The sequence below is a fragment of the Ovis canadensis genome, chromosome 3 (assembly GCF_042477335.2).
Source record: "Ovis canadensis isolate MfBH-ARS-UI-01 breed Bighorn chromosome 3, ARS-UI_OviCan_v2, whole genome shotgun sequence".
Lineage (NCBI taxonomy): Eukaryota > Metazoa > Chordata > Mammalia > Artiodactyla > Bovidae > Ovis > Ovis canadensis.
In genome coordinates this window covers 219,585,901-219,604,151 of record NC_091247.1, presented here as the reverse complement: position 1 = coordinate 219,604,151, position 18,251 = coordinate 219,585,901, and the positions used below count along the sequence as shown (strand labels likewise).

The 18,251-nt window shown below is 39.6% G+C and overlaps 1 protein-coding gene across 13 annotated transcripts in view; it reads right to left on the bottom strand.

Moving 5' to 3' along the window:
• Positions 1-18,251, bottom strand: part of ERC1 (ELKS/RAB6-interacting/CAST family member 1) — a 272,710-nt gene that overhangs the window by 159,121 nt on the left and 95,338 nt on the right. For all 13 annotated transcript variants that reach the window (XR_011256198.1, XR_011256200.1, XR_011256197.1 and 10 more), the window contains 4 exons: positions 12,023-12,160; positions 10,033-10,173; positions 8,977-9,117; positions 7,004-7,197 (listed from right to left, as the gene is read on the bottom strand). Coding sequence is in view for 7 of the 13 variants with exons in the window: in XM_069585925.1 (XP_069442026.1) it covers positions 7,004-7,197; positions 8,977-9,117; positions 10,033-10,173; positions 12,023-12,160 (614 nt within the window). In the remaining 6 variants the exon portion in view is untranslated. The remainder of the gene's footprint in view (positions 1-7,003; positions 7,198-8,976; positions 9,118-10,032; positions 10,174-12,022; positions 12,161-18,251) is intronic.

The following is an 18,251-nucleotide window of genomic DNA, read 5'->3' as shown; positions in this document are numbered from 1 at the left end:
TACGAATACCAGTTCGTTTCTGATACCGCTCAACAGAGATGCAAAGTAGTCACGCTTCATATTCCTTACCAAGCACAAACCCCTGAGGTTCATTATTGCTTTCATAGTCATAACAACAGGCAGCTTTCTCTTTTTAATAATTAATCAATTTCACTGAAAGTGGCTTCTCCTCCAAACACTTAAGACTCTTAAGAGCCAGGGCCATCCAGCTTGTCGTCAGGACTGAAATTTTACTTTAAGAATCTAAAACGAGAGGTTTATTTCTTGAATGCCAGCACCATTTCAACTTGTGCTTTTATGTTTTCTAACATTTCAATACTAACATGAGTTTTAAAAAAACTCATTGTTAAAATAATGGAAAGGCAAGGATAAAATTTATGATTACCATTATATGAGAGAAAAACAAAAAATGACAACAAAATTCCTCGCAACCACACGGTGAGTACACGGTGGATCCCGGAGAGGAATGCAAGTCTGCAGACACACCTCCTGGACATACTTTTATCTGTTCTCTGATGCTTACAGGTTCTTGAAAGGAATCTACAAAAATCCATGGATCTCTAGCAGAATGCAGACCATGTTCAAAGTCAAAGTGAGGTCAATCATTTATCTAAATGACTGTTCCCAACGATCTTTTATTTTTGTTGGTTATGACAGATTAAGTTGGAATAATTTTAAATCAACAATGACACTCACTGAGATCTCATACAGATGCAAGGCTTTATATGAAACATGGGAAAATCCCTGAAAAAAAAATTAAGCTTATTCTTGACAAGAGTGAGCAACTTTAAGGATCTTTTTACCTATTTTATAGTTCAGGAGTCATAGTTTATGTTGGCATCAACTTTTAGCTCTTGGGAAATAAATTTAGGAGGAAAAAAATCTGCATATAGAGTAACTATATATAATTCTAATGTTTACATTTTAAAGTGTAACACCAAAATTTCTATCGCGACTGTAATAAATTATAAGGTGCTGTGCCCACAAGAAACTGTGGAAAGATGGCGTAGTAGAATTGACTATGTGAAGCTGTGTAATTTATTCTTTTTTTTTAAATGAAAATCAGTGAAATTCATCGAGGAGGAGGAAGAAGAAAGCAGGCTGGAGCAAGCAGGATCAGATAAAGAACAGTCATCTCCAGTTATGACACTCAAAGCATCTTGCTTTTCCTCTTTCATTTTTTAAAAACAACATCCATTCTCCCTCAAGAAAGAACACACAACCACCGTGTTCATTTTCCTTCTTTTCCAACTACATCAAGACCCAATACTGTCCTTCATGGATCAAAGATACATAATTACAGACTTTAAGGAAATTCTTTCAGGAATCTTTTCCCTCATTAATTGTATACTAATTTATGCCAAATCTACACAGAGCTTAAGTTCCTTATGGGAGATTTCTGAAGACATTAAGCTGCATGATCAATTCAGGATTTCTTTACAAAAAACATATTTACAAATATGAAGACTAAAGATGTAGGTTTATATTTCCAGGTTATACTGTGCCACAGAGGCCTGAATACACTGTGATACCAAAATAAATCACAAACATGAAACCCACTTTCCCATGGAAAATGTCAAAACATTTTAGGTCAGCCTAAACAAAAAAATTTTCAGGATGCAGTTACAAAAGTCAAATACCTAATTCTAACAGTAAACACATTCCTTTGGCTACACACATTTAAAATGGAATACATGAGAAAATAATGTTGATTTGGAAATACTTTCTTTCATTCCCACACTCACTGAAACAATTTTATTCACTCTCATTGCAGACACCTTCAATTCACCAAAGAGAGAAGATGCACCAGTATGATTAAGAAATAAAAAATACATACCAATTAAATCATGCCATTATTTAGTCACGTATCCCAGTTTCAGAGATATTAAAATATAAAAATAAAACTTAGAACTGGTATTTTATTGTGACAGAAGAGTTTATCTACATGTTTGTTTAACGTGAAGAAAGAAAAGTAACCCTACTGAATTCTATTAAATAAGACTATCTAATGCATATGGGTTTACTTATATTTTTACAGAAAAATAGTGTATGTGCAATTGTAAACATATTACAAACATATACAAGAAATGAACATAAGAATATTTTCAATATAACAAACAGGGAATAAGACTAGCATCTATTTAATGAAAGGTCTGAATCTGCAGGGAATAGGAAGATAAAATGTGGGATGATTAGAGAGTGAAATGAGAAAGGAGCCACATCTCTATGTTTTAACATACATCTTCAATGGGCCCTGAACAATGTACAGTCCTGGGAGAGACTGAGAGAGACACTATCAGAAAAGCACAGAAGAAGGAAAGAAATGATTACCTAAGGGAGGTCAGTAAAGCTTTCCCTCCGAAAAAAGATAACAGTTACAAAGGGTCAGATTCCCACAAATGGATAAGGGGAAAGAAAATTTTAGTCCATTTTCTTCACATGAAATTCAGATACTGGTAGGTTTTAAAAGCAAATAAAAAAAAACACAAAAGGCCACATCCTCAAGCCACAAGGTTTAATGGTGGCATGATGGGAAAACACCATCTTCTGGTTCAAGCTCAGTTCATCATGTTGATCTTAATCTACAGAAGTACAGACTCTTCTCACCAAAACGAGGTTTAAAATTACTGCTTCAGCCATTTAGACTGTTAATTTGAGGGGCTACCTTGAGCCTGAACTCTGAGCAAACTACACTCTTGCTTTAAAGAAAAAAATCAAGGGGCTTTTCTGGTGGTCCGGTGGTTAACATTTCACCTTCCAATGCTGGGGGTGCAGGGTTGCTCCCTCTCCCTGTCAGGGAGCTAAGACCCCCACATGCCTCACGGCCAAAAAACCAAAACAGAAGCAATAGTGTAACAAATTCAATAAAGACTAAAACAATAAAAAAATTTTAAATCAAGTAGCTCCAAATCTTATGAACGGATCATATATCAATTTTTTTTAATAAAGCCAGTTGTTTATAAATCAGAATGTATTAACAGTTCCCTTAGAAACATTATAAACACAGGTACTCTTGCTAGTCCACAAAATCTAATTTTAATCATGATGCAAAAGCCTAGAATTAATAATAGTTCTAGATGAAGTCTGGAAAAGACAGTTAGCAAAGGAAATAAAATTAACCATCACAAATAGAAAAACTATGTTTCCTCCTAACTGTAAAACTATTTACAAGCCTGGCCCAAAAGTGAGTAAGTGTGTGTGTAAATAACACACAAGCAATCCTTGGTTCTCTTGTCTTTGTCAGAACAGTCACCGCAGCAGGACACTATCTTGCCTTTTCCTCTCCATTTTACATCTCTATGTACACTATAGTTCTAGGACCTAAAATGAGCAGTCTAGGATCCAAAATAACCTACTAACCTTCCATCTAAACATCCCCTCAAGCCATTATCATTTAATACTGGCCACAAAAATTAAAAGACTAGACTTTAGTCCGAACTTCAACAAGAAGCCTTTTCTATAGTAATGCTGTACCCTATGTAACACTGTCAATCTCCAGGTTTGTTTTTATTATTTTCTTACCTAAATTGATCTAGGCAGGCTACCCAGAACCACCAGGTGATGACTTTCTGGAAGTGTCAACCTGGCTAGGCTACAGCACCCCATTAATTTAATGCAACGCTAATCTAGATGTTGCTATAAAAGTATTTTACAAATATAATTAAAGCCTATAATCCATTTAAGTAAAACAGATTACCTCAGATAATCGAAGTGGGCATATCTGAATCCTCTGGAAGGCCCTAAAAGCAGGCTTCCCAAGGAAAGAGAAGAAATTCTGCCCGTAGACCACAGTATGGCCCAGGCCTATGGAGTCTATTCTGTGGGTGGGCTCCTCCTCCTGACAGCTTTCCTGTACAGGTCTTAGACTTGCTTAGCCAGCTGCTGACAATCACACTAGACAATTCCTTGTAATCAATCAGATATATATATGTACGGTGGTTTAGTCACGCAGTCATGTCTGACTCTTTGTGACCCCATGGACTGTAGCCCACCAGGTTCCTCTGTCCATGAGATTCTCCAGGCAAGAATTCCGGAGTGGGTTGCCATTTCCTTCTCCAGGGGATCTTCCCCACCCAGGGACTGAATCTGGGTCTCTCGCACTGAAGGCGGATTCTTTACCAACTCAGCCACCAGGGAAGCCCCGATGTCCCCTATATAAATAAATGTATGTATGTATCTCTTCTACTGGTTCTGCCTCTTTGGCTGAACTCCAACTGATACACAGCATAGGACAGAATATAAATTTAGAAACAGTACTTCTTAGATTTAATTGGGAAAAATATTTTCTATCTGCAGATGTATGGGCAGGCTTACTTAATCCTCAGTCGCTCAAGACACTGTACAACACTAAATCACCTGACAGGAGCGCCTGTTGTTTTGTAAGAGCAGTAAAAGGGGCTATTTTTTCCCTCAAGACCACAAAGAACATGTCTGGGAATTCTTTATGACTTAACCTAAACCTTTCAATGTTAGAGAATCCTATATAAGTACTAGGAAACTTTAAAAGAATAATAAGAATTTTCTTTAGGCCAATGATTGTAACAGCCTGTGTTCATTTTTGAACTTAGCACTTAGCACTTAGCAGGGTGCTGAATGAATGCCTGTAAAAATGCATCTGCTTCCCGAACGAACTGGCATTTGGCATCACAGCCGCACCAGCGAAGAGGCTACTCCTTAACGGCCACTCCAGCAAAAGAACCACCACACAAACGATGGGCTTCGAACCAAGAATGAGACAATTACAACCAGCAACATCTGAGCCTTACCAGAGAGAACACATACTTAATCCACAAGGGGTGGACCTAAGAGGCACTGTTCAGCTGGACATAAAACCAGCTGGTCTTGATTTCTGACCAAGCCGATGCCCCAGCAAGCCCCCGGAGGCAGCAGAGCGGCAGCAGCAGCTCCTCTAGTCCAGAACTGTCACCCTACTCGACACTCACTTTCCCAGAGGTCCCAAGCCAAGCCCCCCGACGGTGCAGGGACGGAAGCCTGGCGTGGAAGGCACAAGGGGCAGGAGACTGGCATCCTGAGGGACGCAGACACAGACGGACACAGAGCCCAACCCCAACGGAGCGGGACCAGGGTAAGACAGGTCAAGAGAATGGTGAAGAGACTCAAACGACAGATGACAGGGAGACGGACACCCACACACAGGAAACGGTGGAAACGGCAACAGGAGAAGCAGAACTGTTAGTAAGACCGCGGGAGCCAAACACATGCATGAAATCTGGGAACAAAAGGCAGAAAATGGTTTCAATCGTCTTTCATTCCTGTCTTGAACTGTGCTGCTCAGTAAACAAATTACAGAGCCAGGGGCAACCGAGTTTTTTAGGACTGTATCTTTTCTTGGTAGCTAAAAAATTATGTGTCAAATCTTAAAACAAGATTATGACACTGCATGACCCGAGGACAAAACTCTATAGTACATTACATTCTGCGGAAAGAGCGGATCATTACAACTCTTTCCCCAAACGTGAAAAATGCAGTGACTAATAAAAGCTATTTGGTGTGCTCGGCACATAAGATAAAGATTTAATCCTATTTCTCACTCTCACTTAAATCACATTCACTCCCAAATCAGTACTGGGTCCAAAAATGAACTGAAACATTTTTCAAGGAAGCTATCTTGAATAGCCAGTGATAATTTCAATGTATAATTCTAATTTTTAAAAATCAAATTAAAAAAAAGTTTATCAAGGAATTTCTTTTCTGAAATACTGAAATACATTTAGTGGATTTAGTGGAAAGTCATTATCCATAAAAAGTACTGGATTTTAAAATCTATGAAGATGAAGTAGTGCTGTTGATTTCAGGCTGATACAAAGGCAAAGAGAGGCCCGTACTAGTCCAAGTATGCCAGGGGCGTGCATTTCCGTTTGGGGGGTAAAGATGAAGTGCAAACATGGAAGAAGACACAAAGAAATGTATAAAATCTAATCTTGAGACTCTGATAATTTATTAATTCTGACTTAAAGAACGTTATCCACCCATTTTCTCCGGACTTACTATCAAAATAAGACGAAACAAACGAGTAATTGATCAGCTCATGCTATTCATACTTTCAACTTTAGTGAAGAACCATGAGAGCTGGACTTTAGTTTCTTGAAAATCAAAATCCTACAGGTACAGAACAAAAGGAAAAAACGACTTCCAGGGGAAAATATCAAGTCTACCCATAACCCTAAAATTTTAAACTGAATAAACTACTTATGAAAATAGTGTATTACCTCTTGACATTCAAGAGCACAAAAATATTAAAACAGGCTCAAGGGAGCCTCAGGATTAGTGAGTTCATGCTGTCCTGCTAGTCTCTCTGTTCAGAATACAGTGATTAGCATAGCTCTATTGGAAGAATTATTTCTATGCACTTGTGAATTTATGTTAAATACATGGTATAAAGGAAGAGGCCAAGAGGCGTATGCTTTATCTTTGGTACAAAACACCCTAACAAGAGAAAAAAAAGGGCAAAGAAAACTCCTAGAGTGCGGTCTGGCTGGCTCTGTTCAAACAGAGATCACTTTCAAGTAGTCAAAGGTAGAGCTCAGCAAACACATCCATGTCTCACGAACCGTCCTCAAAATGTCTCTCCTTCTAAGCTTGACCTGCTTTAATAGCTTGCTTCTCCACAACACAGAGTCTAAAAATTCACGGCCCAAAAGACCACTGGCTCAGAAATAGGCCTGAATGAACTAAAAAATGCTAGCTGCTTGAACTTGAGGCTCATTTGCTCCTGAAATAGATAAAATAAAAGGATACTTCCTCTGTCCAATCAATGATACTGAAGTCCACAGCCTTCCCATCTACTCCTATTCTGTGTGGCCTTTTAGAGACTCACGTTGACTTAGAAGTAAATGGAGGCAATGAAGACCACCAGGCACTCAAGAATGTAAATTTGGAGAGGCAGATATATTGGAAAAACATGACCCCAAACTACATAGTTTTAAAACCATACTCACCCTTCCTACCACAGTGAGTCCCCGTTGAGCCTCCCTCTCCTTACCTTTCCAGCTCAGCAATCTTCTTATCTTTGTCATTCTTCTCATTTTCCACCTCCTTTAAGATTTCCAAGAGGCGGTCAACTTCTGCCTGGGCCTTGCTGGATTCATCTTTGTACCTGGCAATCTCTCTCTCCAACTGCTGTATTCGATCACTCATCTCGGGACTGGCTCTGGCTTCCAATGTTGCCTCATGTGCCTACAAAGAAAATATCCAAATTCTATGAGACACGCATACAGTGGCAATGGGCAAACCAAGTCCCCAGAAGCCATCTATATTCCAGCGTAAACAGGACATTATCAAATCCCTAATAGCTAGTCTTTAATTTATAAGGTTTTTCTCTGCTTAAATGTTACACAGACAAAACATTCATAATACACACAGAAATAATTCTATTAGAATCTGAACAAATTAGTTACTTAAAATAGTACACCTCTGAAACCTAAGCAGCGTATTAAAAACCAGAGACACTGCTTTGCTGACAAAGGTCCATACAGTCAAAGCTACGGTTTTCCCAGTAGTCATGTACAGATGTGAGAACTGGACCATAAAAAAGGCTGAGTGCTGAAGAATTTCAACAATGAGCACAGCCTTTTGAATAAATATAAATACCAACCTTACACCAGTTATGGTTTTCAGCAAAAAGAAAATACACCAATACAAGTTCCTGTAAACCTACAAATTAGCTACAAAGTAAATCAAACAAGGGAAAACATGAAAAGAAAAACAGCAATGGTAGGAAAACAACTAATAAATCAAAGAAGGGGGAAATCGCCAACTCCTCTACCCAAATGTTTCTTATGAACCTAAACACAAAGTGTAAAAGATCATCAGAAATAACCAGCTGCAGAACTACCATGATAACAAGGAGATTAAAAGTGAACAAACAGAAAATGTGGGACTGTCATACACAGGTGAGTTTGGATTATTAGTGAACAATTAGTGCTCTTGATAGTTACTGTTCAGTTTTATAATCCTGAATACATCTAACAGTTTTACCATCACTATTCTGGTATTCAACAGAAAATTATCTCCACTTGTTTAGTGATGGGGGAGGGGGGAAGTCAATTATCCAGTTTGAATTAATCTCAAAAAAAAAACACAAACAGGATTTTTCTTCTTATTCAAAAGTAACTTCAAAATAATGGCTTTTCTTCTTTTCCTTAGCTTAAAAATATGACTTTATTTTTGGCATATCATAAAAAATGACTCACTATGAGTTTCATGCTGAATACACCCAATATATGGAAAGAGTGAGTGAGTGAAAGTCGCTCAGTTGTGTCCAACTCTTTGCGACCCCATGGACTGCAGCCTGCCAGACTCCTCTGTCCATGGGATTCTCCAGGCAAGAATACTGTAGTGGGTTGCCATTTTCTCCTCCAGGGGATCTTCCCAACCCAGGGATTGAACCCAGGTCTCCCACATTGCAGGCGGATTATGGAAATAGAACACCACCCAAAGTGTCAACACCAGGCTTGACCCCCCTTTCATCAGTAATCCTATGAAGTGGACCCAGTTAATCAGAGTTGATAACTCAGAGATAATAAATATGCAAGTGCTTTGAAAACTACAAATGGCTGTATAAATATTACAGAGGAATAAATCAGTGAAACGAACAGTAAGTATCCCTACCATATTCTAATATTCACCATATGGGTGATTATCACTGTAAAATTATCTCTTTCCAGGAAGCCTAAAGCTAATGGGAGAAAAATATCAACTGAGATATTTTTACACTGTGGTCTTTTACATTTCTTTCTCTATAAAGGAGCTGCATATTTGAATCTTACTCTGAATTACTAATTTTCTAAGAGTTTGAGGACTCATAAGGAGTAAAGATATTAATGCTGAAAGAATTAATCAAGGTATAAATAGTATTATTACTCCATTAGTAAGTTATTCCATCCAAATATTATAAAGTTTTCTGCTTGTTCTTATCTGAAAGCAGAGCAAGAAAATGGATAAATATTCTTTAACCTTTTTCAACTGTGATTCCATCTTCAGACACTCCTCCTTCTTCTGCTCCAAAGCAATTTCTAGAGTCTTAAGCCGTGAGTCCTTTTTCAGTCCTGAGGAAGCCAGGGACGAGGCATGTTCTTTCAGATCCAAGAGTGAAGCCTAAAAGAAGCAACACATATCTAGAATAAACACTATTTAGTAACCAAATGGAGACTGAACTTCTTAAAATTATTTTCCTGGTGGTTTCTAGTTTCTCTCCATTACCACAGACTGACATATTTCCAAGAACACGAAATATAAAACAGCAGCATTATCTCTGGCTTTCAAGTCCTAACCGAAACAAAATGAATCCCCAAGAAAGGCCGACTGAATCGTGACTTAAGGAGTTCTAGCAATACATATCCATCCTCACAAAATAAATGGAAGAAGGTCAAGCTCTGTGGATATAAGCAGTCGACCTTAGTGGCTACGCTCATGTTTCTCTTTTAGAAGGAATATTCTATTAGAAACTTCAATTTCTATACATTTCTATTCTCCCTAAAGGTATTATAAAGAAAACTCTGAGAATGTCCCTAAAGCTCATGACCATCTGATCATGAGGCATTAGGCACTTCTGCTGTTCAGGCGGCATACACGAGGTTCTCTGGAAGTGAGATGGAAATATATGAAGGCACCTATCTGGTCAAGAGTCGTGTAAGGTTTCCCTGCTGGTGTTGAGGTGATGCCTAAGAGTGGCTGTAAATAGACTCCTCCTAGTGCATATTCCCTCCATCTGTCACCTTTCTTACCAATGGCACGACATTTCTCCAAATGTACCTGGAGAAGTACTCTTATTTTGGAATCTACAAAGTGTCATTAACAAGTAAGAAACCAACTCCTGATAGCTGGAAGAGGTAGGAGGTAAGGCTTAGGAAATGAATCATTCCATCTAAGCTTCCTGAAACAGCGATGGCTCTAAGCAGATTCTGTAAACCTCCCACGAGACCCTTTCCAGCATGCGTTATGTCCACACCAGCAGCATGCACACAGTGCGCTGACTAAGCAGATCACGCACTCCCCTGGGGGGATGCCGACCTCCTTCTCTGAGAGGTCGCCCTGCAGCACGCTGACTTTCTCCTTCAGGTCTTTAAGGTCTTTCTTGTAGTTGTCAATTTCCTCCTGCTTTTCCCGCTCATCTCGGTCGCGTTGCTCCTTTAAGCGTTCAATCGTCCGCTCCTGTTAAGAGAGGACATCAGTGCATAGAAAATTCCTTTCTACTTCTACTTCATGACTACAATTCAGTTGTGAGCTCATGCAGTTTCACACTTCCATCCTCCACTTAAAGAAGACAGTGATAGGTCATTAATAATTTACTTTTTAAAGAATCCATCCTTTCTGCCTATCTTGCTGTAACACACATCTGGCTTTGTTCTTTTGATTCCCTTAGGTTTCTTTCCCAGTATTCTTAATTAGTATTAGATAACACTAAAGTATTCTTTCGAATAATCTTGTTTATTCAATTCCCAAGTAACAAAAAAACTTAACATGTATATATGCCCTAAGGACCATAAGTACCAAATATTTCTTCTCTTATATATAATTCACATGTTGCTACAAAGCAATGGAAACAATTCCCACACCAAAGAGGAAGAGGTTGGAGAGATTATGATTTGTTGAGCTTAAGCATCAAGAAAGATAAAGAAAAAAGAAACCATTAAAACTTCTGTCAACAGATACTCAGGAAGTTTGAAAGCTGAAGCAATTTAAGTATATTTCTGGGTATTATTTCTGAATAGATTTGGGGATCAAGCCATGATCCCTGGGCAGGCAGCCTGAAGCATTCTGCATCCAAGAGGCTTAAGGAACAGTAACTGTATTCCTTAAATTAAAAAAAAAATTCCAATTAAAACGCCCCACCAAGAGTCTTTAAACCTTTTCCAAGACATTAACACTTGTCACACTGGACTACTTCTTTATTTACTCAATCATACCTGAAAAAACTAGGTTTGCTCACGAAAGTGAAGTTACTCAGTCGTGTCCAACTCTTTGTGACCCCATGGACTGTAGCCTACCAAGCTCCTCTGTCCATGGGATTCTCCAGGCAAGAATACTGGAGTGGGTTGCCATTTCCTTCTCCAGGGTGTCTTCCCGACCCAGGGATCAAACCCGGGTTTCCTGCATTGGAGGCAGACGCTTTAACCTCTGAGCCACCAATGAAATGGCAAGGCCACAACTTGAAAAACAGCAAGTACACTGTATTAAAAACTAAAGCCTGTGAAGACAAGAGGTCCCAGCACGGCACAGTGAGAGGACTAACGATGCCTCTCAATGGTCAGGGTCTGACATGCCCGCCTGACCAACTCCAGCTGATCATACAATCACAAGGGGCGGTTCTGACAGAGCAGCACTGACACACACACTACCCGCGTACCGCAGACAGCCAGCGGGGAGCTGCCGCGCAGCACAGGGCTCAGCTTGGCTCTGTGCTGAGCCAGCGGGGCGGGTGGGGAGTGGGGACGGCGGCGTGCGAGGAGGCTCAAGTCGGGGGGAGTATACGTATACATTTAGCTCACTTTGTTGCACAGCAGAAACTAATACAACACTGTAAAGCAATTATACTCCAATTCTATAATTAATTAAAATATTATTCAAATAGAAAAAGTTTGTCTTCAGCAGACAGTCAACAGGCAGCACATGGCTGATTCTCTAGAAACTTTAGCCCCTGCCCTCCAGCATGGACTCCACCCTGCCCAGCAACAGATGCTTAAACTACCACCAATAAAATGGATCTTCTTTCCCTCTACTCTCAGCAGTACGGGCAGCTCTTCTCCCTTCTGCCAAAGCGACTTCCTCTGTCTTCTCCACCCAAGTCTCATCACCCGAGTGACTTCTGGATTCACGAGGAGACAGACAAAGCGTGTGTGTGCGTGTGTGTGTGCGTGTGTGTGTGCGTGTGTGTGTGCGTGCGTGCGTGCGTGCGTGTGTGCGTGCGTGTGTGTGCGTGCGTGCGTGCGTGTGTGCGTGCGTGCGTGTGTGCGTGCGTGCGTGCGTGTGTGTGTGTGTGTAATCTGGGCCGGTCACCCACCTTCTCGGCAAGGGCCTCCTCCAGAGTGGTCAAGGCGGTGTCGGTGTTGGTGGTGTCCGCCTGCAAGGACTTGACTCGCTCCTTCAAGCTGCTCATCTGCTTTTCCTTATCTCTAAGCTGCTCTTGGAGGTTTTCAATCTGAGTTGTGAATAAAAACCATTTTAAGTTGGAAACAGATAGGTCAGGGTTGTTTGTGAGTGTGTGTTCTGTAGAAATAATTTAATCCTAAGGATTTTAGAATTTCATGCAAACCTTTAAGCTGAGAATTTATAGCTGAGAAACAGAAATCACACAGATTGGCAGGGGGGCGGGGGAGTTTATGGGCACACATGTAGAGTCATGACTCTCTCAAGAAGTAACTAGGGAGGAAAGACTGCACATACAGGGATGGGGAGAAGGAGAAGACCTGAAGAGAAGAGCCATGAGCAGTAACTGGATTACCCCCCCGCAATGGTGTGGATGCCCAGAGGGACCCCTCTAAAAAGTGCTGGAGGAGGACAGGGAATGGGCCAGCGGGACAGTAAGAAAAACAAACCAGCGTGTAAAGGAGCAACTGTTCTTGAGTGATAGTGTTCGAGTTAGATTTTCATATCACCTTTTATCCAAACAGCAAGGACTGTCAATGAAATTTATTACTGTAGTTACTCCATCTTTCATATACACTTACCTGTGTTCATTTAATCAAAACAAGTAGTGCTGAATTCTCTACTACACGCCAGGATGGGTGACACAGAGAGAAGTGAACAGACCCACCTTCATTAGAAGACGGGAAGAGGACGCTCTGAAGCTGAGCCCAGGACATGGGCACGGGTAGACAGGCGGGAACTATGAGGGACTTTTAAGCAAAGAAATGGTCTAGTCAAGTTCTCTGTTTCAGACTGATTAATCCTGATGGCTGTGGAGAAGATATCTAAGGGGACTTACGTAGAGACATGACAACAATTAGGAGACCGTATCAATGCAGGTAACAGAGCTTGGAAACTAAATGAGCTAAGAGAGATGGAGAAGACGGGATGGGCTTGTGCAAGTGTGGAAACAGCATGTTATCAGTAAGGAGACAAGTGTAGGTACAGTGAAAAAACAGTAAGAAAAGATTTGGAGGAACTTAGATGTTCTCAATAAGCTAAAGGAAAAAAACTAATAAGGCGACTACTAAAACTCATAAATGTCATTCTTTTGTTCAGCATATATTTGCACTCCTGCTACAGGACAGGCACTTTTCCAGGTGTTGAGAATTAATTAAAACAGACAACCCCGTCCTCAAAGAGCTTACATCCTACCTACATGGTAGACAGTTGATGAATAAATAAAATGAACGTAGTACTCAGGATAGCGGGTAAGTCCTATAGAGAAAAATGAAGCAGGAGAATACAAGAATACAATCATCATGTGTTCTTGACTAGCTGCTTTATCACACAGAGCTTTCAAAAAGCAACATGTCTTACCCCCATGAACAAGATGACCACAGTCTACACTCCTCCATACATGAACATATTACATTTACACACATAAACACTGCATTCTTTCGTCTATCTATACTTTTATCACATTTATCTCCATTAGTCCATCTATCTATACATTGTAACGCTAATCTCCAACCATAATCATTCATTTTATACATATCTCCACAAGTAGACTGAATCCTACTTCTTTACATGGTAATGCTAATCTCCAACCATAATCATTCATTTCATGCACATCTCCACAAATAGACTGAATCCGACTTCTCCACCCCAGTATTGTACCTTCGTATCTGGCACACATCAGGTCCATGATAAATCTGGCTCATTAATCAGTAAATAATATATAATCTTAGGCTTTTATAAACTGTATTTAGGCATAAACATAAACTTTAGCCAAGAAAGGAACTACAAAAGAACCCTAGATCCAACCTTAAAATAATTTCCTACATCAATCAACTTAATACTGTATTATAAGCTCTTTAAGGGTCTGCTTCATTCCAAAGGGGGAAGAAAAGCAAAGGTCCCTCTCTAGAGTCAATGAGAATTTCACAGCAGAAGAAATAGGCTAAACAAAAAAGATTCGGTGAATTCAGTGAACTTATCAATCGGAGACCATGAATACTGTGAAGCTTGGATTTTTACTCTTTAACAAGGAAATAATCCTACAGGTCAACCATTGAAACTGGTTCCAGCTTTTTCAACGCCAATAAAGTCTAAAGCCTACTGTCTGAGAAAAGAATATCACGTATGAAGAAGCATTAGTTCCCTTTAGTTTAATCAGACCCTCCTACTGGAATCTCATATGGATCAATATTTAGGTAAACTCACAACCACTAAAGAGTTTTGCCACTTAAAACTCTAGCACACCATAAACACACAGAATGCAGTGCCCTAGTGTTTACATGTTTAACCAGCTGTGCACCTAATTCTAGTTGCTAACATATAAACCCTACTCAAATAAAAAGATACAATCAGGTTGTTGATTAGATTTTCTCACCAAGAAAGCTAACATATAAAACAATCAAATAAAAAGATCCAATCATGGTGTCGATTAGACCTTCTTACCAAGAAAGAGCAGTACGACAGCTTTTCTTACAAAATGAAATTTCCCAAAACCAACCAAGTTTTACATATAAGAAAACAAGAGGTCTCTTTTATGAGCCTGCCTAACATACAAACACCCCTTTCATGCGTAAAAAGGATAGTACCCTTCGTTCTCCTCCATTATCAACATCTAAGATATTAAAACGTTAACTGTTAACATCTTCACTTGTATAATTTACACGTAGTCCAACTATTAAAGGAATCCATTTATTCTCTGCTGGTGGGGAAAAAAAAAAAAAAACCTTTACTAATATACTCGGGTATAGAAGCTACTAAACTAGGTAAAATCCCCTTTAACAAGTTCCTCCTAAGCTGCTTTCTTATTCAATCACTCAGCTGTCTAAACAGATTGTTGAGTTGGAGGGAAGGAAAAGGATGGCTATTCTTGGACTCCTATTTACTTATAAAGAGCAGAAATAAACATTCCATAGTGAGAGGAACCGACAAAATGAAAAAAGGGCAATGGTCACTAAAACTGCCTTCTTTTGGGCAAGGAAGACTTGAAACAGACTTGAAATAGATGCAGATAGGTGCAAACTAGCTGCATAGGCATTAAACAAACTCCCTCCCCGTGCGGGAGGAGGGTGTACACAAAACATTTTTAGTTATCCAGCAGCGGGATAGACAATAGTTAATCCTAAGAACTCCTCTTATATATCCTTGCTTTGTTTGTTGTTGTTTAGTTGCTAAGTCCTGTCTGACTCTTTGTGACCCCATGGATTGTAGCCTGCCAGGCTCCTCAGTCCAGGGAACACTGTAGGCAAAAACACTGGAGTGGGTAGCCATGCCCTTTTTTGGGGGATCTTCTCAACCCAGGGATCAAACCCAGGTCTCAAACACTGCAGGCAGATTCTTTACTGTCTTAGCACCAGGGAAGCTGTGGACCTGATGATTAATGGAGAGGTCCAATTAGGTAATACAAAAAGCCTAATATCATAGGAAAGAACTAACAATGAAGAATTCAAGAAGGAAATATTTTTTAAATAATTATTTAGAGAAAAAAGACATTTTCCTTAAAATGATCCCTCTAATTAGAGTATATCCCTGGTAACTGGGCTGGAAAGAAAAGAGAAATAATGTAACTATTACACTATATAGAGCCTTTCTTTTCCTTATACAATTTTTATTTTACAAAGAGAGAAGAAAATTGATGGAGGAAGAAGACGACTGATGTCAAATGCAGGCCGCACATAAATCCATCGATCTGCAGGCAGCTCCATATTGGCACAGATTTCTTAACATCTTTTGTTTTGGTTTTTATCAGCATTTCCAGTTGTCAGAAACTATCATGTTTCAACATGGGTGATTTATTCCTACTCAAGTGGAACTGATTACTCTGCCAGGCCCTAATCACTGAGCGAAGGTAGAGGAGACTTTCTATAGGTTGTAGTACTAAGGACAAGAAATCCCCCAATACTTCTCGCAGCCACCTACCTACTCTGAGCATCATTTGAAATTTTTCAATGATGCCTCCACACTGATTCTAAGCAGTCATCAGTGTCAAATTTATTGTGTGAAGTAGGTTCAGGAATCTTAGGCTCTTCCTTTCTTTTTTTAATCATGTATCTACTTGGTGCTTTTCTCAGACATTAATTATCAGCATATCCTGCGTTTATTCTAATTATCCTTCTGTACCTGTATTTACGAGGTTTCCGTGGCAGCTCAGTGGTAAAGAATCCCCCTGCCAATGCAGGAGATGCAGTTTCAGTCCCTGGGTTGGGAAGATCCCCTGCAGTAGGAAACGGTTAACCTACTCCAATATTCCTGCCTGGAGAATTCCATGGACAGAGGAGCCTGGTGGGCTACAGTTCATGGAGTTGCAAAGAGTCAGACACAACTGAGCAACTGAGCACATGAACACAGGAACCCTTGTATCCTGACTTGTTTGTTTCACAAATTCTGGGTATTTTGAAGCAGTAGTTCAATGGTGACCTTAAGGTATGTCTCACATTCCAGTCCACACAAATGAGCCATGGGCAAAGAGTAGAAGAAAGTTAAAAATCATTAATCGGTGGCATTCTATTCAAATACCCACAATACTGTCTACAATGAAGAGTCACTTCACTTAAAACTGCCTGCTTAGCTGCTGTGTCAGAGTCTGGTCTGGCTGGGATGCTGGGAGGACAGAACGACAGAATAGCAGGTCCTCACTATAAGCAACCAAAACCCAAGAACCTCACCAAATTTAGTGAATTTTCCTTGGTCAACTTGCATGATTTTTCTAAGCTGAAAAACCCCTGCAGGAAAAGAAAAAGTGTTAGGAGATAAAAGTAAGGAGGTCCAGCAATCACAGGAAGATGAAACAGATAAAGAATAAAATACATGTCTGATGCTAGAAGCTATTTTCTGGTGAGGGTATACATCGGTGTGGCAGAGAGAAGGAAGGGTACAGAAAGTGACTTCGTCAAAGTCTGATTTCACGTTAACTTCTTCAGGCGGTTAATTATTTCAGCTTCTCAACTAGAGTTGACAGGCACCTAGGCATCTATCCAAATAGGGATTCCCACAGGTGAGAAGTCAATGCAAGTTAATTCATGTCAAATGAGAAGCAGTTTTAAGCAGAATATTAACTGTGCTTTGAAACTTTGATCAAGCGGTTTTTTTTTTTTCTTCCAAATCCTTTATCCCTTTCCAGATACCTATCTATGTCTTTATACACTAGTTCCTCCTACAAGGTCTCCTGAGAGACTACCAAGAATAACCTTTGTCCCAAAAGGGACCTGACCCTTTCATACTGACTTGTTAATTACCATTTTTCAAGCTTAAAATGTGTATTCAGTCGAAACAGAATTCAGGACACTCCAAACTAGAGCCTGCAAGAATCTGAGGATATTAATATGGCACACGATCAACCGAAAATGGACACATTCCGTAAATCCTCAAATTATTTACTAAGCTGCTCAAAAGTCCAAAGAAATGATGTTTTAATAAGGGTCAAAATTACTTCTATGTTGTACAAAGCATTACAGCATAAGCCTTTGAATAGTTCTTATTTACATTATGCCTTAGCCATCGAAAATACAGAATTTATCCAAAGGCCACATTCTCTCAGGTCCGCCCTTAGTGCCTCCACGATAATGTTGGTACAACAGGGCTCCATTATTTCCCCAGGTGAAAAATACAAAGCTCTTTAAAAACATATCCACTCTTATCCCAGGAATGCAATACTGACTCAACATACAAAAATCAATCAACAGAACAGTCAGACATGACTGAGCACACACACAGATGATGCTGACAAAAGCGAAGTTAAATCAGACTCTACAAGTTCAACCATCTACCTTCCTTAAAGGTCTACTTGAAAAGGTGAGGGGGGGGGGGGAGTTACATAAGCAAAGTAAATCCACATGGAGCACACTCCCCAGCAGAAATACCACCGTCAATCAGACTTCATTGCCTACGTATTGTTTTTTTAATAAAATGCTGCAAGAATTTAGCTATATATATTTTCCACTGAGAAAAAATTTTTAATTTTTTATAAAAATAAGTAGAAGAAAGAAAAGGGAAAATCCTAATGCCTAAGTATTAAGCTTTCAACTTAAATGCAATTAGGGCCTGACCTTGTCTTCTTCTAACTTAGCTAATAGCTTGTGACTTTAAAACAATATTTAGAAAACACTGCAAGTAATTCTTATTAAAAATCATTCTTGCTGTTTAGTCAC